At 51.9% G+C, this 24,351-nt stretch overlaps 1 protein-coding gene across 7 annotated transcripts; it reads right to left on the reverse strand.

The window, feature by feature from the left end:
• Positions 1 to 762: 762 nt before the first annotated feature.
• SERBP1 (SERPINE1 mRNA binding protein 1) lies at positions 763 to 16,885 on the reverse strand. 7 transcript variants are annotated; one of them, XM_048062015.2, is made up of 10 exons: positions 16,376 to 16,885; positions 13,347 to 13,509; positions 12,136 to 12,291; positions 11,930 to 12,025; positions 11,395 to 11,469; positions 9,061 to 9,238; positions 5,924 to 5,971; positions 3,631 to 3,804; positions 2,568 to 2,606; positions 763 to 1,702 (listed from the first exon to the last, which is right to left on the reverse strand). In XM_048062015.2, the coding sequence occupies exons 1-10, from the start codon at positions 16,767 to 16,769 to the stop codon at positions 1,646 to 1,648; spliced, it is 1,380 nt and encodes a 459-aa protein (XP_047917972.1). In that variant the 5' UTR covers positions 16,770 to 16,885; the 3' UTR covers positions 763 to 1,645. The 7 variants fall into 7 exon arrangements, with proteins under 7 accessions (XP_047917972.1, XP_047917974.1, XP_047917973.1 ...); XM_048062017.2 differs by having other exon boundaries at positions 11,930 to 12,001; positions 16,376 to 16,884; XM_048062016.2 differs by having other exon boundaries at positions 12,136 to 12,273; positions 16,376 to 16,883.
• Positions 16,886 to 24,351: the final 7,466 nt, after the last annotated feature.

The following is a 24,351-nucleotide window of genomic DNA, read 5'->3' on the forward strand; positions in this document are numbered from 1 at the left end:
AGTCTGATGTGACGGTATTAACAGTGGTTTACAACAAAAGCTTTTGTAGAAAATAGTTCAGGTAAATCAAGCCAGCTAAACCCCGCCGTTAAGGAGTTGGATATTACATATTCAAAGGTCTCCAATACTTTTTGCCTGTCCTGTACAGCTTTTAAAAAAATAGGGCGTTACCATTTGTTTTCTATCTACCTAGTTAAGAAACTACAAATGTTACAGGCTGTCCAAAGTGTAAAACATTAAATAAAATGAAAATCCCGCGTCTAGGCTCCTTCTGGGTGCTGAGTGGTAATGTTCCTGTTCACAGGGATTAAATTAAACCTACAGGTTCCTACGGCGATCTAAAGAACTTCTTACAATCGCTCTCTGGAAAACATTCATTTGTCAGCTAGCAATCGACACTGCACAAAATCCAGAACAAAATTTAGATGAAAAAGGTGAAGTGTCAGGGGTTGTTTTGCCTTTTTTTTTTTTTGTATCACACAGATTGCAACGTCCGTGCTTGAAACAGAAGCCAGAACTCCCTCCTGCCACACCAGCCAGGGCCTGTGGCTGCTGCTGCTTCTTCAGAACTGCCACTGCAGGAGCAGTGCTGCGAGCGCATCAGACGCTGATGCGCTTGTGTCCCTGCTGCTTAACCCCACGTCCCAGCCGGAGCCCGGACACACCACCCGAGCAGCAGCTACCGCCTTCCCCCCCTCCCAGCTCCAAGCACCAGGAAAGGTCACTCATCTGCAGGCTGTTCTCCCAAAGAAAAAGCATAGGTAATTTAAAAACTTCTTTTCTTTTTGCCAACAAAGCATCTTGTTCTGTTGAAGGGACAAGGAGGAGGGAATCAAGGTAAAAAGGGTGAGTGAGAGGTGTAATACATTAGCTTTAAAAAACTGTTTAGACCAATTATCCACACATCATTGCTGGATCGATACACAGGTACGCAACTATAAACCAATGTGCTTTGAGTATTTTTCAAGTATCTGGTATCAATTTTGTATAAAGATTTTGCGTAAACAAACTACTGAACAGACGAAAAATGACTGTTTCTCCACGTTTGAAATTAAGCTTAAAACTAAAGCACTCCAGGAGTTAGTATTCCGTCCAGCACTAACAGTCTGCCAAATTAAAGGTTCGGGTGTTGTTCCAAAAGACCATGGGCTGGTAAAAACCCGCTGAACAGGAACTAAGGAAACAGAAATAGTGTGCAATAATTAAAAAGCAGTTTGCAGTTTGGGGGAAAACGTCTAAAATCCTGAATTAAAAAACACAAATGAAGTGAAAGCTTTTAACTGGTACACACTGTTCACACCTATATTTCAAGTTTGGAAACGCATATTTTCAAGCAGCAATACAAAAAAGTATCCATGAAGAATGCATAATCTCTGAAAAAATTATGAAAACATCCCTGCTACCATTACATTTCTAAATACAAAACTGACTACCATATTGTTGCTTCTGTGTAGCGAGAGAAGTTCATTTTCAAAACAGATAAAATTCAGTCTTTAGGTGTGAATGGTATGAATGACAGTCTCCTTTTTTTCTTTTTTTTTTTCTTTTTTTTTTTTTTAAATTTCTTAGTTGTTTAGGATCCTTAAGCATGCAAGCCTCGGAGAGGAAGGCCCGACGAGGGCAGGGTTGGCTTATGACATCCAGTTTAGGACAGAGCTGGGAAAGCCTCTGGGTCATCTACATCAGGAGCAGAAGCACTCGACTGGAAGAGAAACATCAGAGAGTTATTTTATTACCTTCCGCAGCACCGAGCCCTGCGCGTCCTTAGCCCCTCGCCGCGTCCTGCTGTCGGTGCTGCCCAGCGGGCACCAGCCCACAGGCACAACACCTTGTTTTCTTTTTCCTGAGGAAAAGTTTGCTATGTATATGTTTTTTTAATTGAAACTATCTTTAGAGACACTGGAGAAAACAAGTGGACCGTATTGGCACGTGATTATAGCACCAGCTTACTTTTTTTCCTCATTCTTAAGCTCCCTACACGAAGCAGCAGCACGCAGCCATCAGCTCTTACTGACGGACACGACTGAGGTGACACAGGAAAGGCCTGTTCACAGCAGCGTTCCCCACATTTAACTTTCCTCATTCGGAAACTGGTTGTTAATAAAAAATGTGTATCAATCTATCAGATGGTACCCTGAAGTCTCCTCAGTACTTCCCTGGCAGGTTTTTTTTTTAGTTATTGTTGTTTTGTTTTTAAAAGGCTCTGCCACACCTGAAACAACAGTGCTGCAATGAAATGCAGAAAGGAGGCAGCGGAGAATCATCTGCACTTTCTGCATGAGAAACGTGGAAAGGAAGAGGAGTAGAAAGAGAGAACAGTGGAAATTTCCCTAAACATCTACGTTTCTCAGGACGGAGATTAAGCCATCCCAATAAAACTTGTGTCAGCATCTGCAGGTAAGACTAAGTCACTGCAGACGCGGCCAGGCCACGGACTAGCAGCGGGAAGCAGCACGGCTACGGGCGTACGGCCTCGCTACCTCCCGCGGCCGGCTGGAGGGGAGCAGGTCCCTGCCACGGGACGGCCACGCTCACGGGTAGGGGAAGCGGCAGGGGAGATCACCAACCTGGTTGGGCGTGTGGATCACGTCGAACTCCTTGACCAACTGGAAGGAAAGGAACACAGTCAGCAGAAAGTCAGCTGCAGGGCTCAAAGTACTTAACTGCTTTATGACGGCACTCTTGAAGAAGATGCCACGTTAGCGAGACAACTCGGGGCAAAAACCACCCCCATTTAGTATCAATTCCGTATTTTCCTGTACTGATTTTCCCGTACTGTTATCAGGAGAGATTTTTCCAAACTAATAAATCTAAAAACTTGAAGATGCAGCAGAAAGAGAAAGCCAGCATCCTACGAGATCCTGCAAGAGGCAAAAACGAGCAAGTCTGGTTTATGTGAAAGAAGTCAGGCCACCCGGACTGAACTCATCTCCTAGCACGTAGCAATTTGAATAAATGCATTTATGGCAAGTAAGTGACCTGTATTTAGTCAAATCTTTACCACAGCTGTACTACAGCCCTTCAGCCTTACACGTTCTCCCCAGGCACCCCGCAATACTTTTTCTGATCATTTCTTTAGGGCTTTAGGACTACGGCTGAAAAAACTCCTGCACATTAGGAAAAATACGGCAAGTCCTACTTCCGCATGAACGCCCCTAATTTCCTCAAATTCAAGGTAGAGCAGGCTGCCATAACTAGTCGTCCTCACCCTCAAAGGGTCACCGAGTACACGCGGCCCTGCGCGTGTCCAAAATCCCTAGCACACCGTGCTTCTGCTCAGACACCAACGGGACTGCCTGACAGTACTCAGACCCATCCACAGCAATCATTTTGCAAGAGGGGCTTTTTTTTTTTCCAAGAGTCAGCTTTTCAAGAGGGACCTTTTTTAACCCAACCTACTCTCCACCCTCCCCCTTTTTGTGTGCAATAGGAACACTGCTAGAACACTCCTCCTTTTGCCCTAACAGTAAACGAGTTTTAAGTCAACTTGCAAGAAATGCACGTTCTACTTGGTTTTAACGTGCAGCTCATTTCCTGAGCGATTCCCCCAGAAATAAAGACACCTAGGACAGAATGCAAGAGCCCCAGCGACACCTAAGTGCCCCTGCAGACGAGGCTGTAGCCACTCACCTTGTCAGTCCTGCCTCCGCGGCTGGCCCTGCCACCACGCCCTCGGCCACCCCGTCCCCCTCGGCCACCGCGTCCGGGGCGGCCGAGGTCTCCAAAGTTGATCTCCAGCTGGGACGTGATGTCGTTCGCGGGCTTACGGAAGTGATGATCCATTACAGAGTCCTCAGCATGAGCCTGCAACGAGGGGGTTTTGTGAGTAACAACCACCACCAAGGAAACGTTTTCACCTGCAGCTGTGCTCTCACCAGCGCAGGGTACGTGCTCGCCTCCGAACGCACGCCCTAGGCACGGTAAGAGGCAGAGCAGGGCTGCCGGGAGCCGAGTGGCACCACAGACTGCACACAGGTAACGTTCACTGAGTTTAAGCACTCCAACAATCAAAGTCGTTTCACATTTCCAAGATATCGAGGGAAAGTCTAGAGCTCCTTTACAGGAACATGGCCAGGCTCACCTGAGACCAAACGATGGAGCCAAAAAGAAGCCTGCTTCTAGCTTTTCACTTCCTCTCGCCCCACATCCTGGGGAATCTTTGGGTTCTGCCAATTTGTTTAATTCTTTTTAAAAAAGCACTCAGTAATCCATCTTGATTTTGCTCCCTGAGTGCTTTACACTTCGTTTGCCTCGCTTTGTGTAAATATTTAAAGCAAGAGAGGCCGTGCGGATCCCCTACTGTTTGTAGTAGCCCCAACAGGCAGTGAGAAGCACAAACACCCTCCGGACGGTGTAACTGAGGTAGCCAACACGTTTCTGCTAAAGCAGAGGACCGATCGCACAAATCGCGCTGAGGGATGACTCCTGTGACTCGTACCACCTCCGCCACGCTGAAGCCACCTCTCACAGCTCGCTGGTTCCCAGCGCGTGAACGGTGAGAAACGCGAGCCCAAGAGCACGGCGTGCGCAGGTCCCACCCGACGCCCTAACTGCAGCCCTGCGGCACAGCCCCGACTACCTCACGTCGCTGTACGCTGAGCACAAAAAGCACCGGCCACGTTTAAATCATTTATTTCTCCTACTTGGCACAGGATGATTTCTCCGTCTGATAAGTCAGGTTTTGGCACTACGAAGATAGACAAAACACAGAACCGCCCACACTGGGTCAGAGCATGGGTTTATCCAGCGCTCTGCCTCTTACAAAGCCCACTCATCGTGTTTTGGACGCATCCCTTCCTTCCCTACAGCCTCCCAACTTCTAGAATTCTCAGTTTGCCTTCTTCCCCCGGCCCAAGCGCCACAGGCAAGGTTAAGCACACCGTGATCACCGCGACACCTTTAATTACCGCTCGTGGATCCTGCGTGAGGCAGCCAGCGGTACAGAGGGGGCTGCAGTCCAACGGCTGAAAGCTGCTCTCAGAGATGCCTCGGGTCAGTCCCAAGCGCCCCGAAGCCTCTGCCCCCACGGGTTTGTTATTTATTAACCCCTCTCCAGGCCCAGCTGTGCCCGCGGCCTCCCCAGCACCCCGCAGCGCAGGGCGCCAGCACCACCTTTCGGCACGGTTTCGCTTCCCTCCTTACTACCTAGCGTTGTCACCCGCTGCTTCGGTCCCTGCAGGGCACCAGGACGGTACCTGCAGCTTACTGGCAGTTAAACGACTCCTTTCTGAGAGGTAGGATCACATCAGCGCCTTGGTACAACAGTCCTGTGCGTCTCCTTCCCTACACTGTTACTGCATAAAAAATTAACTGCAGTCTATCAAAATACTGCATTTTTACCATTTAACTGCGATTTAACCGCTAAACCCAGCAAGCAGCAAACTCTACGTGTAACCTAAGGATTTTTTTTACCCAAAATAACTCAAGATGATTTAAAACACTAGAAGACGACTTGGCACCTCTTCCTTCCCGAGGTCAGGTGGTAACGCAGCCCCAGACACACCGCAGGGCTGCTCATTGTGAATCACTTTTGGAAGCATTTAATTGGCACGCGTCGGCAACTCGGTGGCACTCTGATCTAGTAACTGATCGCTTCCTGAAGGCACCGGGCGCTGCACTTGGGTGTTGAAAACGTTAAGAACAAGCCACTAAGGGAAAGGGAGCCAAAGCGGACAGTGAGATGGAAAACAGCAACAGCAAAACGCAAGAGATTCATGACAGAAGCTTTTATGGTAAGGCTTGAATTCAGCTTAGTTAGGAGCGAAGGTACTAATTACGAGGGGTCCTGCGTGGTGAGACAACAGGCATGGACAGAAGAGCTTCGTATTTGCTTTTTTTGTGACTTCTTTGCATCAAACACCTTCGTTTGAGAAGGGGCTCAGATCAAAACACACATTGCCAGTGAGATATAAAGGATCGGTACCTCATTTGACTCCAGCAGACTCCCCTGCATTTCTGTCATCGCCTTTGTCTGATGAAAGTTGCGTGTCCACGCCAAAGTGACAGAAGAACAAGGGGAGAAAACAAAAGGAAGAAATGAGACTCGGCTACATACAGGAACAACAGGTAACAAGGTCACACGAGCTTGCCGGATACGGGTGTCAGTGAGCACACGGAGCAGCAGCAGGACGAGAGCTGTGCAAGCATCCAGAAGGAGCAGAGGATGGACTCGTAGAGGGAGGCAAAGAGAAATCTCGGGTCGGGAATAAGAAGAAGTTTAACGCAAGCTGCTGGGAGCTCCTCGAGCCCACACACGGGGCCGGTCCCCGGCACCGCACCGGGAGCACAGAACTAGGTGGAGCTGGTGGAGGCTGGGGGCTGGCTCGGTTCCGAATAGTTACTGTTCGTGGAACAAGGCTTTCTGCACCGCCTTCAAGGGCGATTCCCCTCAGTTCTGAGAAGACGAACTGCTATTTTCCGGAACATGTTTCCCAGCCTCCCACTGCGATCTCCTCTCTAAGGAAACGATCAGAGCGGCAAGAAAGCCTCAAGTCCCAGGGAAGGGGCCCAGCGCAGCAGATTGACACAGAGCAGGAACCGATGTACCAGGAGGGGAATTGTTCCCAGAAACTCGCAGCGAACTCCAAACAAGTTTTAAGACCTCGTCACAACTTAACTCCTTCCCATTTTTATCAGGAGAACAAAATACCCAAGTCACTAAGCCCGCTGCCGAGAAGAAGGATCTCTTACAGCATGACCCAGTCTTCTGGAAGGAGTCTCATCACACAAGGGCTGCTTTAAATCCATATGTGCCGGCAGACAGCAAGAACCTGAGTCGGCATTAGGAGTTCGCTGCACGCAACGTGTCACTTTCTAGTAGTTGCACGGCAAAGGGGAAAGAGAGGGAAGACCCGAGATACTGCTGAGCATTTCAGCCCTCGGTGAAGAACGCGAGGAGGAGGACAGCTCGTTAGCGGGACTGAGGCAGATGAGCAGCGCTAGAGCCTCACGTGCTTCCTAGGGCGTTCTCCCAGGAGATCTCAAGCTACACGAACAAGGGAGGTTCTTGCAACTCTTCACTCCCGACCTCTCAGAAAAATCTGCTGGTACGCATTGCGATTACTCAAGTACAGAAGATTTGGGGCTGAAACCCAGAATTTACCTATAAACCAAGCCACTTGCACGTATCAACACCCTTCTTACCACTGATCACGGAAACCTTACACCAGCCTCACCTCATGACTCAAAGGGATGTCCAAGAAGACAAGGAGAGCAAGAACAGCGGATGACGAGGCGGCTTTGTTCCTAACTTCTCGTTATTCCACCTTCTCAAACCGTTCACAAATGAACTGCAGCGAAAGCTTTTCTAACACCTGTGTTTCAGGAACTACCCTGCTCTAAAACTTGCAGAACACACGCTGCCTCCCAAGGGATCAGCGAACAATGATTACTGACGCGGGCAGAGACGTTTGCTGGATGAAGTCTGGAAGCTTCTAGATTTGAAGGCACTTTTGTTGGTACCTCCCTTCTGTGCTTATACAGCAAGGAACGGTTGGCTTATGCACTAGTGTGAGAAATACCCAATTCACTCATATCAGAGTAAATTAACTGAATACACCTCAAAAAGAACAACCTACTAATCACTGAAGTGATTTGATTACTACTTCTCCTTAGCTATTAATTAATTTTTTTGGATGAAGAATACTGCACGGAGTTTTCCAGCTTTTAACTACCCGAGAATACAACCATCTTATCACACTATCATACATCCGTATGTTTAAAAACACACCGTGTGCCACTAACTGAACACCGTATACATCTGCTCCAGAGACTGGAGCTGGGGGGGATTTCTTGACACTCACAGGATTCCAGTTTAACACACCTTGGTAAAGTCGGTGAGCGCTTCTGTTCAACTTTATTCTCCTGGTACACAGCAGCATTTAGTCTAACTCAATCTCCCCCTTCAGAGAAAGCAGCGTTTTATGAAAACTTCACACAGTAAGCAGCTTCAGGAAAATAACAGGACTACCGCACGCAGCAGGAAAAGAAAATGGCACGGCCGTGACAAACTCATTCCGAGTTTGGTGAGATCAGAAATGGAGTTTTCATGGCAAAGTGATGGACAGTGCTTCCCCATTGTACACCAGGCCCCAGCTTATGAGAAAAAAATGGCAAGGTGTGAACAGAAACACACATTAGGAGACCACACAGCACATTACACAGTATTTAGTTACTTCAAAGGGAGTCAAAGCCAGCTGCTAAATAGAGCCGAAGGCCACTGATTAACAGTGGGCCATTTCAGATATTACAGAGCGTTAAAAACAAAAGATTAAAAGGCCCTGACAGTTTCTGGAACTGAATCCAGCTGCCACAGCCCTGCGTTAGGGAGCAGCACCTCCCTCCCCTCTGAAGTAGGACACGTCTCTCCCCTGGCCATGCTCACTAGTTAAAAAGGAAATTACACTTTGTAACGACCAAAACGAGTACGTCTGAGAAACTACAGCTTTAAAGTGATTCTGCAGCAACTACGGTGGGTATCGCTGCAGCATACAAACGTAATTCACCTGGTGGCTAAAGGAACTTCAGAGGCACATGGCCACGTAACGTTACAGACCAAGACACAGACTTCAGGCACACAGTTCGGGTACTGAGGTGGCTGAGGCACGACCAGTACTTCTGCAGTCTTACACAGAGTTCAGCAAGCGCAGTCAATCTGCGCGCTGAGCAAGGCTAACAGAGGTGGTACTGTGAACCCTTTTAAAAGGGAAAATTTAATTGTGGTGAACGAACTTCTGAAGAAATGCTCACCAAGGGACAGTCCTTACAGCGGGACCTGCCCAGCTGCAGCAGCACTGGGGTCCCCACTCGGAACGGTTAGGTTGTAACACGGTATTTACACATCAGCCTAAGGACGTACACCAAAGGCAAGAACTAACCATCGTAAGAGCAGCTGCTAAGGCTACTGCACCGCCTCAACTTCATGATGAGAAATGTTATTCTCACTTTATAAACTTTTAGCACCAGGTCAGCCTGTTGGAGCAGAGCTTCCCCTCCAGAAATATGCATCAATAGGCAAGCCTAAACAATCTGGACACTAGCAAATAACAAAAATCACTTTACCTCCTCGCTCTTTGACTTGTGAAGAACAAATCCTTTTTTCCATTGCCCATCAGCACCCTCATTTGGTTTACGGATGTTGAACTCAACTTTTGCACGATCCTTACTTTGAATAGCTTTCCATTCGTCCAGGGTCATTTCCTTAGGACCTTCCTCCTTAACTTCTTCAACCTCATTCTCCCTGTAGTAAATTCATGCATAACATGATCATGACCTTAGAATTCGTACTCTATACACAGAGAATTCAACAGCAGTTCCTAATCAGCACCAGATTGTAATAAACATTTCTGTTGTTATAAAAAAGCACTGAAATGTGTGCATTTATCTAAAACTCAACTCCCCCACTCCCGCTGATGCTGCAGGTTCTGCATATTAATTGTGATTGTCTTTGCAAGTGTGAGAGCCCACCTTTTCCAACAGACTGCAACGAGTTTCTCAACCTTTTCCAAGACCTTCCTCACAATGTTTCAGGTTGGACAGTGAGATGGAGCTTGTTCTTACCGTAATTCTCAGAACTTTATTTTTAATAATCAGCTTTGACTAATCGGCTTCCTTGATTCAAAGACAATTATTAACATCCCAGGTAACCAATTTTTACTCTCAGCTAACTTGACAAAACAAGCACACAACTCAGTGACTTGAGATGTATCACCGCATTGTAAATCCTCTCCAGCTCCTGCCAAAGAGCTATTTTTAAGTAAAACACAACCACCATGTTCAGTAACAGATCATGTTCCAGCTACACAGGCAGTCAACCCTCTCGTCATTCTTCTGTGTGCTTATGCAACTCCATTTGATTTATGAGGTATTCTGACATTACAGAAGGGTAGTGCCACATGCGCAGCAAAAACATCACAAAAGCATCAACTTAGAAGAGAAGGTTTTTCTGTAGCCATTAATTTTGATATAATAATGAAGAGGTTTTGCATCAAAATTACTGTATTTTGTATTTTTCTCATTCCACAGAACAGCATGATTTTTTACACGTTATATATTCAAAAGCATGCTTATTGCTCGGTGCAGAGACATTACTCCTTGGTATTCCCCCTATTTTAATCCAGTAAAACATCCCACAGTTCTACTGAAATATTCCGATTAGAGATCCAAAATAGACAAACTGGAAATCAACCCGTGTGAAGATGCTTCTCTGTAAACCTAACTGACGGATTGCAGCAGAAGTGGCATACTTGAAACCACAAAGCACACACATTTTCTGCAGATCTGAGGATGAAAAGCCCCATCGGAACTTCGCAGATAGCTGATGTGCACAAGGACGGGTTGGTATCTGCGGAAGCACCAGGGCACTACTACTACTAAAGACCCAGAAAATACTGCGTACCCAGCGAATTTCATATATCCAGATTTGTAACACATTTTTTTCCAGGACTAGCCAGCCTGTGTTTTCTGACCAATGCTGAAGCTGTAATTCCTTAAAAATCCTTGGGCTCCTTCTATTTACAAGACAAGTTTACCCTTGGACACCCAGAACCTCAGGGAAATGACAGCATTTAGTGATGTAATTAAAAGAAATCATTTTAGTCTCTACCGAGCAGCTGTCTCCTCTTTACCAGTAACTGAGGAAATCAAGCTACGGACGACTGCACGTTAAAAATTGTGGGCAAACAAGTATTTCAAAATACCTGTTTGCCGTTTTCTTTTGAATCCACTGTAGAACACACACTAAAATACTGCACTTCCCTAAGAAACTGTATTCCTCCAAATGAACTTCAAGTCCCACAGCTGACCACTCTGCTCCTCTGAAGTTATTTGATTCACCCAGTCACTGGCTGCTTCTTTACCAGTGTCCAAGTGAGATGAGAAGCGAGCAACTTAACTTCTCAGAAAGCTGCCCAGAAGCCAGAGAATGGAAGAGGGAGGCACAACCCTGCTTCCACAACACTAGCAACACTGTCTCAACAGCTGTTTTGAAAAGCTAAGTTTAAGGAGTTGCCTTCCGCTGTCAGAAGGACATCCTACCCCCTCTGCTTGGCTGTTCTAAGTAGTTAGGAGCATGGTTGCTTTTGGATTTGGTACTTGCACTTCCAATCCTGAGATCCTAAGCACATTACAACTGATTATTAATAACTAAATCTGAAAGTGACCTAAGAGCTTGCATGACATTAACGAAAAGTTCAAGAGAACTTCTACAGATGCAGTTGTTTTTTTTTGTTTTTAAAGAGACAGGTTTTTAGCAGTATTGTGATTAATTCTGTATCTCCTGAAGGACAGAATCTGAATGTTGTAAAAACAGAAGTAGGAAAATTATCAGAAGTTAAAGGCAAAGTGTCGATATCTTTGAAGCAATTAAAGAACATCTGAAAAGAGGGGGCTACTCACTTATTTTCAGAGTCAGCAGGCGGATGTTCCTCTCCCTCTGGCGTTTCCTCAGTTACAGCCGACTGATCCAACTCGCTGTAATTACATTTTTTAAATTTAAAGTTCATCCCTACTTAAAACTATGCAATATGAATGACTAGGTTCTATAGTACGTTTACACAGCCTGCTCTTCTTTAAAAGAGAACTATTTCATTAAGAGCTGCTGCCCTCCCCACCGTTACAATTCTATGGTTTCCATCTTCCCTTGTTTTTCCCCACTGAGAAGCTCCCGTTCTGAATGCCTCCCGTCACACCTTGAGACACTAAACAGTCTAGACACCGGAAACATTGTTTTCACTCTAATACTTGGAGAAAAGTATGCTCAACCTGATAAAAGAGCTGCTAAAACTAGACTGTTCTTAGTAAAAGAATTGTTCAAATACCAGTACAAGACAGCCCCCTGTTCCAAACTTCAAAGAAAAATCCCCGTTTTAGAAGCTGAAGCCATCTCATACATTACTAATTAGTAATTTTAGAGCAATTAGGGATTACTAACGTTAGCTCATCTTTGACGGTTCCCCAGTTGTGTGATCCACTGCCACCACGCTTGTCCTCATGCTTCAGGCCGCTGAAATGTGAATGTGAAACAGAACTAACAAAACTGAGTTAACATTATAGTGTCCAGATACAGGAATTCAAAGGCAAACTTAAAAATGTAATTATTGTAAAGAACAGCCAAAAAAGCAATAGAAAAAGACTTACGATCTATCGCTGCCACTATGTCTGTCAAATTCACGTTTGCCACGAGAGTCAAACCCATCTCCTCTGCCCATGCCACGGCCACGGCCACGTCCTCTTCCAAGTCCACCACGTCCACGCATAGGTCGGTCAAGAATGGGTCTAGACGGAACAGCCAAACTGCAATATTTCACCACCAGGAGTTTACGACATGACTTTTAAGGTTCTCTTTTTCCTCTAGTGAGGATTTTATTTCCTTGACAATGGCAGTTTGTGCTTATGTCATGACTCTAAGCTTTCAGGGGATATTCCCTCGCTGTGCAGACGGACACACAGTGGCAGGGGCTCCCTGGGGGCGGTTGGTGCCCCACGCCTGGCGGCATGCAGGAGGCGTTTGGGCAATGCCCTCGGTAATGTGATGGCCTGGGGGTGGCCGGGCAGCTGGGCTCCGTGGTCTTTGGGGGTCCCTTCCAAAGGAGCTCATTCTACGTACAGTCTACCTCAACACCAAACTATTATTACACTGAACAAACCCACATGCAGTCTGCATTTTACAATCTGTAAGAAACACTCTGCTGAGTTACTATCTATTTGCATCTCACTATTAACTTGCATCTTCTGTCCACTGTTCCAAACCAGTGTTTGTGCTGTGTCACGTCACCAGCTGGTGCTACAGTTTCTGTTCATCTCACCTTCACCCAAATTTCAGGGGTGTTTTAACAGTGACTACCACACGATACTTTGAACGCTTGAGTCGTAAGATGGCTTCATCACGTCCAGATCTGAAGCCGCTGCAGCCAAGGTGCGAACACCTACACAGCCAAACTTGCATTGGCTTGAAGTCAGCTGTGTGGATTTAAGCAACAGCTGTCAGAGCAAACATCTCAGGCTGCAGGCAAGAGCTACACTTGAGTTCCTCTCCTCACCTCTCTGAAATGGATTTTGGGAAGTATGGTGGGTACCTTACTGATCTAAGCCATGCCTTCTGTTAAACCAACAGAACTGTTCACGTGACACGATTCCTGGTCTGGAACTTGAGCCAAGTTTGCAAATAAGATCGTGCAGAAGGGAAGAGAAGTATTCTGACACAGGCTCTTCTCGTGACTGACAAATACAATTCAATCTATTTAATTTTGAGTGAAATGGCTTTTTTTTTTTAAGCTTAGTAGCGGAAGATAGGACAGCCCCACTCCAGAATATCACAAAGTTCCTCATCACGCAAGACAAGTTCTTACTTATCAACGGAAAATTCTCCTCCTTCGCCTTTCTCATCAGCAGGTTTATCAAATCGGCGCTCGCGAGGAGGTCGCCGCTCCGGTCTCCTTTCGATGGGCTTGCCTTCACCCTGCTGCTGCTGCTGCTGCTGCTGATCAGGCCTCCTGCCAATGCGCCTTATCCCTGAAACATTAGGCAAAACACATCAACACAATGCGGAGCTGCTCCGGGAGAGATACCGGCTCTAACACCCCGAACAGAAGCCGGAATTCAAGTTTTTCTTCGAGCCCTGTGACCACGTAATCACAGGAACAATACCTTCACAAAAAAGTCCCTGCAGATCATTCGACTCTTCTAATGCACGTTTTTAGGCAGCATTTCAACCAAGCTGCATTTTGTACAAGCGTACGCTCTTAAATACTGTAGAAACCAAGACCTGTCAGAGCACACACACCATTAGGGACCTGTGTCAGGCGACCAGCTTGCAGAGGAGGATCGAGGGAAGTTTTGCTTTTCCCTGAAGGCTACTTTTCAGGCAGAACCTGGGCTTTTCCTTCGGTACGCACCAAAAGGTCAGCAGCTTCACTGCAGCTACATCCCTGTGACAGCCACCTTGCTTCACCCTAACGCGTGCTGCCTGGAGAAATTTGCGGACAGCAGGATTACCTGGGCAGGGTGCGCGCCCCCAACGGGGCCAGCCGGCACCCTGAGGAGCAGCGAGCCCCCTACAAAAGGGGCTGGTCACCAAGCAGGGCGCTGCCCCGCGCCAACCTGCATGCTCCAACACAGGCTCCCTGAGCAAGACTCACCTAGCTGCACGCTTACTTCGGGGTGTAAGAAGGATCTTACACCGCTTTCTTTTCCACTCACCTCCCGAAAGGCCTGTTGCACAGCTCTTTCTGAAGAACAGCACCACTCAGTCCTCTTTTGTTACTCTGCCGGATTTCCAAAATGTTTAGGGAAGAAAAACCTCACGGAACCACCACCCACTGTGGCTGCCCTCGAGAAGCGCGAGCTATCTTTTAAATTTTAAAAAAAAGCCAGTTTTTAATATTCTCAAAGAAAGAAGTTCCTGCCTAACAAGCAGTGCCGTGCCTGGGTGGGGCCCCAGAAGTTACACTTGTAATGATATCCAAGCCAACACGCCCAAATGAACAATGTCTTCCTCACCTTACAAGCTGTACTTCCCATGAAGTTTGCATGACATACACTGCTTGCTCAGGAATCCTCGCTCCCAGAGAAACACGGGAGTTGAACTCCCATTTACTCTGAGAAGAGCTCTCGGGCTGAGAGGGACCATTTTATTCTGGGGTACAGCCTAGCAAGGAAAGCGAACGGGCCAGTGTCACACAGGAGGCGTGCTGCAGAACTGGGATGAACAATCCGCAGCTTCTGAATTTCAAGCTCAACACCCCGTGCTCAGAAAAACCCGGTTCCAGGGGAGCCTCACCAAAACCTGGGAGTGTTTCTTTTTGTGAGTAGCACAAAACTTTTAACTGGTAACCCTCCAGCACAGTAACCTGCCCCTCTCCAGAGCAGGGCGGCAGGTTGAACAGTAATATATTCACTCAGAACACAAACCCCGGTACTACCACGGCATCCAACACCTTTACAAGTGTGACAACTATCGTCTCCTAAGAAAAGCAGAAATTTTCAATCCGGAAAGTGAGTCTTTACTACAGCACTCCGTACGCACTGCTGCAAAAGCAGGTCCGATTTTCTCTGTTTCATTACTATAACAAGCCACAAAACGCTATTTTTTCCGCAGTAACGTAGTGCTTGTTCTTGAAAGTGAACACGAGAACTGGGAGGTAAACATGAACAACTCGTCCTACCAAAAAAAACAAGCCCTCCGCGTTCTGTTGCATTGGCCAAACACACTGCCCATGTTTCAGACTTGCCTCACGAGGACCAACGCCATTAATCTGCATCTGACTAACATTTACAGGGGACGCAGGCTTAGTAAATTGCCACTTGGGACAAATTACTGCATTCCTCACGGGGAAAGAGCTCTCGAGTGTCACGTTTTAAAGTACAAAACATCCACAGGCAAAGAGCGCTGCGACACAGCTCCCAACTTCTGCTTGTTGCAGAGCGGTTTTAGGTTTCTTGCAGGTATTATTTCGCACGGTAACGCGTTATAACTTTTTATAAAAAAAACGTAAAGGCGTGGTGGGAGCCGTCTGGCACTGCGGGAAGCGCAAAGGCACCGCCACGCTTCCGTGCGGCACCGCGTTCTTCCGAGCTGGGGGCATTTCTGCGAAGATCAGGGAATTGGACTGCAGCGAGCGAGCCGGCTCCTCGCCCGCACGCCGAGCCCTCCCCACGCTCCGACGCACCCCAAGGGCTCCACCAGCGCCCCGAGCAGCTCGCTGGGCGCCGCGGCCGCGATGCCCGCCACGGGAGCACGTGGACGGACGACACCTACCGCTTGTCACGCGGCGCCCTGTCACATCCATCAATTTGCCCAGACCGTGTTTATTTACTCTATTTGCGCTTCGATTGCCTTTTTTAAACACACACACACAAAAAAAGAAGTCGCAACTCCCTGGGTCACCTGTCCAGGCCCCTGCTGGCTTTGCAGGGCCGTGCGGGAGCACGCAGCCCGGCCCCGCTCCCATCGCTGCGGAGCGCTTCGCGTGGGGCCTTCTGAAGAGCGCCCTGCACCGAGCCGTGCCCCGCAGTACCGGGCCGTGTCCCGCCGGTACCGGGCCGTGTCCCCCCGTCCCCGAGCCGTCCCGGGCCGAGCCCCACGCCCGGCTCCATTTTGGGCGCCTCGCGGGCGGCCACGTGCGGCGGCCCCGCGGGGCTCCCCGGGCCCGGCCCGGCCCCAGCAGGTGCCGAGGGCCCCGGGCCCGTCCCCGTTCCCCCACGTGGCCGCGGCGGGAGCCGAGCCCCGAGCCCCCAAACCCCCCAAACCCCCCAACCCCGCTCCCCCCGGCCCCGCTCCGCCGCCGCCGCCTTTGTGCGGGGCCGGCCCTGGCCGTGTGCCCCCCCCCCGCCCCCCCTCCGGCCCCGCTCCCCCCCGGCCCGGCGCGGCCCCGCTCACCCTCCTTGCGCAGCGGCGCTCCGGGCTGCCCGGTGCCCTCCTCGCGGCGGTCGGCGGCGCCCCCGGCGGAGGCGGCGAAGGGGGGCAGCGGGTTCTTGCGCTCCTTCTGCGACTCCCGGCGCAGCTGCTTGGCCGCGCTGCCGGCACCCCCGCCGGCCCCCGCCTGGCCCGGACCCCCTCCGCCGCCGGCACCGCCTCCGGAGGAGCTGTTCTGGGCTCCCGCCGGGCCGCCGCGGGCCCCGCCGCCCCCTTGGCCCCCTCCGCCGCCGCCGCTCTCTTTCCGCCGCGTCTCGGCCGCCCGCAGCACCTCGAAGGGGTCGGACTCGTCATCGAAGAGCTGGTCGAAGCGGTTGGTGACGACGCAGCCGAAGCCCTCCTGCAGGTGTCCGGGCATGATGGGCCCCCGTCGGCGGGATCCTGCTGCGATGCTGCCGGGCCCCGCGCCCTGCTCGCTGCCGCACAAGATGGCCGGCCCCGACGAGACGCGCTTCTCTTCCGGCGCCCGGCCTCATCCGGGCACCTCACCCCGCGCGGCGCCGCACGGGACTTGGAGGCGGCCCGCGCCCGCCGCCGCCCGCGCCCGCCCGCAGGACTACGACTCCCGGCGTGCCCCGCGCCGCCGTTGTAAGGGGGGGGGGGGGGGGGACGCGGGAGGGGAGGGGAGGGGCGCGGGGCCGCCATGGCGGCGACCCCGGCGGGGGGGGGGGGGTCGCATCAGGGAGGGCGGAGGGCGAGGGGTGAGGGGGCGGGGGAGCGGAGCTCGTCGTGGCCGGCACCGGGAGCCGCTGGCAGGCTGCCGGGGGGCGCGGGCGGCTCCGCGGGCAGCCCCAGCCCGGTCCTGTCGCCCCCGCCCGCCAGGACGCGGGTGTCGGCAGAGTTGGTGTGACAGCAGTTAATTTAGTGAATTTCGAGGCCCTGTCAATAAACAAGCCCCAAACCTGGAAAAACCAACGCGCTTTTGGACACGCCGTGCCGTACAAGTGCCACAAAGCACCTGGACACACAAACACTGAGCTCAGAGCCAGGCTGCCTGCAGCGAAGCACCGCTGCCGTCAGGCCGCCCCACGCTGCTGAGGGGAACGGGGCCAGTCACGAGCCCACGCTTCGCGCTCGTGTGTGTCCTAAGGAAGGTGTGTGCTCAGGGAGCCCCTTGCTGCTGTCCTGTGGCCCCCTAAAAACCGTTCGTGAGGGGAAGGCCCCGGGGGCAGGCAGTGGAAGGGGCGCCCTGGGTGCACAAGGCCTCCGTGCGTTCGTCCCCACAGCGGCTGTCACCGGCACTGCTCCGCGTCCCCTGGGGGAGTTGGATTTTAAAATAAAATTGTGCACATCGTGAACATCACACATCGTGTGGGTGAATGTTGTTACAGGAACACGCTGCACGTGGTGGCTGGGCAAGCTGGAGCACGGACACAGTCCCGCTGTCAAGAGATCGAGTTAACAGAGGGACATGTTGCTCTTGTGAAGATAGTGTTTGGTTTTGCATCCAAAAGCTGTGAATCTGACACTTCTCACTAGCATTAAATGGCTTTTTAAAGCCTGGGTGCTGCGATAAATGTGTCATTGAATGCAACTTCAGTAACACTGGTTTAAGAGATTTGCTGTTAAAACCAATAAAACTTGTTGTTTCACAACCTTGACGATTTACCTTGAGCTTAGAGGTATAATATTTCCGTCTTCCATTAACAATTATATTCTTCTAATTAGCAGCTACAATTACAAGAAAATATCAAGTTGTCAGAAAAACAAGATGGTAAATATTAGCAGTACTAATTAGTCGTTACTTCTTTTTATTCTCAGTGGAAATAATAAGCATCCTAAAAATTAAAACATACTTAACTGGCACATACTTGACATCTCCTTCTAAAATACTGTTTTCTATATGTCAGAACCTGGTGGTACCTGATTGTATAATTGTGTTTATCCTCAGCAAGGATAATATTTCTAATTTTTCTGAGGAAGCCCCTCTTGAAGCACCGGATCTCTCACATAAGAAGCTCACGCTGTTCTTGGGATATTTTAAGTGATCACCGCAAATTAAATCCTCAGAACTCAACATATTTTCCTCAAGCAAGCCTTTTTGCTTTTGGAATGAATCAAATATCACCAAATGATACGTGCACATAATTAAAAATCAGGGCAGAAGTTTTCTGGAAAAAGCCGGAACCCATTTCAGCATCCTGCTCCGTCACAGGCACTGAGTCTGCACTGCATCACATACATTTTATTAATAAAATACAAGCATTCTCACTCAGAGCCTTGAAGCGCTGCTGCCAGATGGCACGGACGGCTTCATGGTTGCAAGATGGCATTCGATTACACAAACGGATTTCTCAGTCACCTGCCTGTAGGATTTTTCACTCGCATGGAAGTCACAGCATCTATGTTTTGTTGGTTTTGCAAGGACCGTGCATATTTCACCTCTGCTTGTTATACTGGTTCCATACGAAGAGCTCTGCACTCTAGTGTCTTCTAACCGCCTAATGAAATCCCTCCATAGACAAAGCAAGCCGAGATATATTCGGCATTCCTAAATTTCCCAAGTGAAGTTATGGCCTAATGGGTTTTGAGTCACACCTTGAATTAAGCACACACAAAACAGATTCAAAATGTTTTAATATAAACTGAGAAATAAACCGGCTGTCGTGTCTGTATGATCACCAGCAACCAGATGTATTTATTGCACGCAGCAAGAAAGCAAAGTTGAAGGGTGCGCGGTAGGAAGCCGCGTGCTTTGCCACACGCACGTGGGCATTTGCAGTAAAGAGGCCTAATTACCAGCCACCCGGGGCCCCGTTTTCAGGCACTTCGTATTTGAAAAGCAAATTCATTGATCGCCACATTCGCGTTGATAACTTCTGCCTCACTGGACAGGCGCACCCGGCGTAGCGCTGCGGAAATCCCAACCCAGGCGTTTACGTGGCAGCTCTCTCCTCCGGCCTTTCCTGGCCAGGACTGCACTTCACAGTTGTGCATCACCCCCCCGGACAAACACAGCAGCTGGGAAGGCCTCGGGCCCACGTTCTGGCCGCTGTCTCGCTGAGGAACTCGGAGCTGAAATGCCACCGAGGGGTCAGGCAGGGCTCTGGCGCCTGGCCAGGCGGGCGGGCTGTGGTCTGTGGGGAAAACAGACAGGAAACGCGACGGGGTGCGAAGGGCGGCTGGCTGCGTCCCTCCAAAAAAAAAAAATAATGAAGAAAATGTTGGGTCTAACGAGTGACTGTGAGCCGCAGAACCGACAGGCCTGGCTGCCTACACCTGGGGCGCTGTGGGTGGGCTCCCGAGGGCTCGCTGGTATCTCGCAGAGTCCGGAGCGTTGCCCTTCCGCGGGGGCATCGGCTGCGCCCAGCTGCCAGTTCCACAGGGCTCACGGGAAGATAAGGCCTCCCGAATCGCTGGTGCTCTGCCAAATCTGCTGGGCAGCGAGCTCAAAGGAGACCGGGAGGGTGGCTGAGGCTGACGGTTTGGACGTGCCTTGCTTGCTTCCTTGGGAAGCTTGACCAACACGTGTTTTCCACTGGGGACACACCAGCGGGCAGAGCCAGGGGAAAGGCACTGGGTGAAGGAGGTGGTTTTCTGCCTGCCATTTTTTGGGCCGTGGTGCTGCAGACAAGCGGGGCTGGCTTCCAGCGCAGGGCGAAGGGGCAGCACCCAGAGCACCGCACCGGGCAGCTCGGGACAGCCAGCAGCAACCACGGCCGAGCCCTCCGCGCAACGCTTCTTGGAGAATCGGCCCCAGCTGCTCTGCACGCCACAGGCTGCCAGCCGCAGGCGCAGTTTGCTCGCACAGCTGCCTGCTGTACGGGGACGGGCACATCCCTCCGTGCTCCTGCACACAGCCGGGCGCCGGAGGCCCCTGCCTAGCAGAGCTGCCGGGGGATTGCAGCTCCCCACGTCCTGGCCCCGGGGTGCTCAGGACAGGGCTGACGCTGTGGCCAGCCCAGAGAAGGGCTGGTGACAAGGTTTGGGGCTTTTGTGACTCTGTCGACGTCTGCTGCATGGCAAAATGTTCATCTGGAGAAACATTTGTGCACGCTCAGCGATGCCCAACTGCAATCGATCCTGAAAACCTGAACGGCAGGCAGCCGTAGCCTGGGAATTAAATAGCCGAGGACTATTAACGCAGCACTTCTGCTTCTAATCAGGGACGTAACTTTTATGTTACGGCTTCCAAATCGCCGAAACCCTGCACGGCAGTCTCAGGACGGTCATTTCGTTAGCGCTGTTTGCTGATGCGGTCGTTAGAGGGTAATTGAAACATGCACAGACGGCTTCCAGGAGCTGGCATCAGTGGCAGGATGGAAGTGCTAGGCTTCGGGGGAGCAGAGCCTGATCCTACCCGTTATTGTTCAGGGCCGGCGCAGAACCAGCGCTCCCAGCAGCCGCAGAAGCGGGCTGCGGGGGCTATTTATGGCCGGGGGAAGGCAGCCGCGCCGCTTGCCCGAAGCTGGCCTATAGATAATCCACCTAGGGAGCCCCTCGGCGCTCCTGACCAAAAGAGGCTCGGCGTGCTTTGTGACACGCTACACTCTTGGGCTATTTTCAAGCTTTGCCAGCAGCTGTCGGCTGCCTGCTTGTTAAGCAAGAAGAGGAAACGCAGCAAGTTCAGGGCAGGGGGAGAAGAACCCGTTTGGGTCTTTGTTCCATCTCTGAGATGCATTTTTCCTATTTTTTGGCTGAAGGACGTTTACAAAGCCGCCTTGCTGGTTTTCTCCAGATGCGCGTGTCACTCCCCGCCGTCACACACAGCACGCCGACCAGGAGGAGGTTGCTCGGGCTCCCTTTGAGGCGGATCTCTTCCCAGGCCGTACGAAACGCTCCGGTTTCTTATACAGAAAATATTAGCTTTGCTTCTGAATAAAGTCAAGTACAGCCAGGGCTTCAGAACAGTAAGAAAAACTTAACATACCACGTTATCACGGCACAACAAAGTACCTTCAGCAACTTTCTGTTCAGTTTTTCTGCAATCGTTTTCACTGGGTTTTCGACCTGCTGCAAGAAGACACCAAGCGCTCAAAAGGCGGTGCTCTACGGCATTGCACAACTTGAGCAGGGACGGCTCGGGGGGAAAAGTGTGACAGATGACCTACTTGTGGCAGGTCTTGTGGGTGAAGAGCATGGGTGCTGGCGAGTGTGAAATAGCAGACGGTGGAAGAAAAACAAGCAGCCTACCTACACTTAGTTTTTTGCAATTAAAAGCACACTGCATTAACTAAGAGGCACCTGGTGCTTGCCGCTGCTTGCTCATCGCAGTGGCCACAGCAGGTAGCAGGAACACAGAGCCCTTTTTACTGAGCCGCGTGCGTTGGTGCATTCCTGGCACAGGGGTTCCGAATGGGAAAAAGTCCCAGAATTAAACAGCGCCGAGCAGAAGGGCAGCGGGAATGACCGGGAGAGGTCCGGTGGGGCTCAGGAAAGCTGCACTGCACGAGCTGCACCGCGGCGTTGTCCTCCCGGATATTCCGCTCATTTCAGCACGGCGCTGGGCTTTTTTCAGAGCAGAAAAACCAGCAGTGTCATTACGAGGAGGGCTGTAAACACAGGAATAACAACACCAAGTACGTGCACGGAGAAGTGAAAAAGGCCTGTCCTGCTGCCTGCATCAAAGCGTGCACCATGCAGCCGCAGAACTTGGCCTGTAAATTCAGCCAGGCTAATTGAGCCCTGCCTCTTCTTTCTTCCCTCGAATCCCAAACAACCTGCAAAGCGGGAGTTCCTCCTTAACAGCAGTCAAGGTAAAAGGTATTTTTAGCTCAGAAAGCGAGCACTGGAACAGTAAGGAGCAGAAGGTCAGGGAGCCCGAGCGCTGCTTTTATCAGCCCCCGTCGTGGCGCTCGTTCCTGCCAGCCCTGCTCTGCGCACCCCTCGGCACGGCTCCGCTGCCCTCCCACGCTCAGAAGATGGAAAAGGGGAGAAAAAAACATTTCCCCTTCCTCCGAGATCCGCAGAGCAAGGGTGTGTGTGGGGGGGAGCAGGTTGGCAAGGGCTCTGCAGCACCCGTCGGGAGTTAAAAACCCGCGATCATGGGGCGAGCGGTGCCGGGGGAGCCCGGCCCGCGCACGCAGCAGGCACAGCACCCGTGGCGGCTCTTCCCACGGGCGTCGCTGGGGAAAAGAGCAGGGAACGCAACGGTGCCGCAGCGAAAGGGCCAGCAGCAGTGCCGCGAAGCCCGGGACAAGCCAAAGCAAATCCCGTGGGCCGGCGGGTCGCTGCCCGGGCAGGGAGCTGCTCTTCCCTGCCGGCTGAACCGGCCTCTGCGGCCACGGGCAGTTTCCCATCGCGGCTGCTGCTGCCACGGCCGCTTTTCTGCGGGGCTGGCTGGAAAAAAAGCAAGCACACTCGTTTTTTTTTGTTGTTTTTTTTTTTTTTTTTCTTTTGGTCCGCGTTATTATTTTTAAGCTGGATCAGCTCTCTGGCTGCGTGCAGGCAGCAGCCCAAATACACGGGGGGGAAAAGGGAACGGTGCTGCCCGGGTTTGGGGGCAGGGCTGGCCGCTGCTTCCCTGCAGCACGTGCTCGGTGCTCTGCTGCTGCGCCGTGCTGGTGGCCTTCCCCTGGAGCACGAACCAGAGCAGCCTGCAGCCCACGCGCTTTTGGGGAAAGCCATCGGCACGGCCCCCAGCGCCTGCCGGGCCGTGTTGAGCAGCACCGCTTACAGCCCCACCAGCTGCCCAGCCCGTCCCCGCGCCACAAACCAGCCCGTCCTCTCTGCCTGCTGGCCCTGCAGCCCGCGGCTTCATGCGGCGTCCCCCTTCCCCGTCCCCGTCCTGCCTGCGGCCACTGAGCCTCGCAGCCGCTGGGCTCCGGCCTCGCCGCCTCTCCGTGGAGCCCTCTCCGTGGCGCAAAGAGAAAGGGCCTGGCGGTTTCGCCGTGCCAACATCTCACCCGGCTCACTCCTGGTTACGCTTGGGAGCGCGGCACACCCCGGCCCCCGAGAAATCGCCTCCTTAACGTGATAGAGAAAGTGCTGTCAGCCCAGCCCCGGAGCTCGCCCTCCCACCGCTGGGATTCCTCCTAAAAAGCAGCGCAGGATGACCGCAGGGCCTTTGTCCCAGCCCAAACACCCTCCGGAGCGGCCCCCGGCACTGCCTGCACGCGCTGCTCCCTGCGGGGATGAGGATGGTGCACGGGCACGACCCGCAGCCCCCCGTGTCCCCCCCCCGTGCCACCCCCGGGCCCTTATTTGCTCTGCTCTCTTTGATTAAACCAAACACCGCACACGGCATCGGGAGGCCAAGGGAAACCCTCTGCCACCCCGCGCAGCAGCGCTCCTGGGAGGAAGGCGTTGCTCTTTGCGCGTTTCTGGGCGTTTTCCCAAATTTTGCCACCGGCAGACCCGAGTTTCGAGGCCGCCTTCCCAGCCGGAGGAGGAGCAAGGGGAGGATGTGCAGCCCGAACGGGGAACAGCCTGAGCCCTCGATGGCTGCGGTGCTTCGGAGGCGCCCACGGTCCGTGCGTGAAGGCACCGAAAAGCGAGGAGGGGAGCTTCTAAACGTGGTGCGGGTTTTCCCGGCCGCAGCACGCGCTGGGCAGGCAGGGGTGCCCAGGAGCGTCCCGGCTCAGGAGGCATTACCTCCTCCTCCAGCCCCACGTCAGGCTGGGGCGATTAGCCTGAGCCATTAATGCTGATGCTGTCACGCGCTAATTAGGGCTCGCGCTCCCAGGAGGCGAGCAGGGCGCGCGCAGCGCGTTTCAGGGCGATGCCAGCGAGCTGCAGCCGGGACACCGGCCCCGGCGAACGTGCCGCTGCTGGGCGCGCTCGGCCCGCACGTGCTCCAGCACGCATGCTGCGGCAGCAGGCTCGCCCCGGCGGGGAAATTCGGGGAGAACAAGATCAAACAGCCTGAAAACAGGTCACGGCATTGCCTCTGCTGCAGACGGGCAAGACAACTACTCATTAGGGTGATTACAGGCGAGGGAACTACCCCGGCTCTCTGCTAATGAGCAGCATGGGCTGCCTGACCGGTGCAGCCCAAACAA

This window comes from Anser cygnoides, chromosome 8 (genome assembly GCF_040182565.1).
Source record: "Anser cygnoides isolate HZ-2024a breed goose chromosome 8, Taihu_goose_T2T_genome, whole genome shotgun sequence".
In the NCBI taxonomy this organism is placed as follows: domain Eukaryota; kingdom Metazoa; phylum Chordata; class Aves; order Anseriformes; family Anatidae; genus Anser; species Anser cygnoides.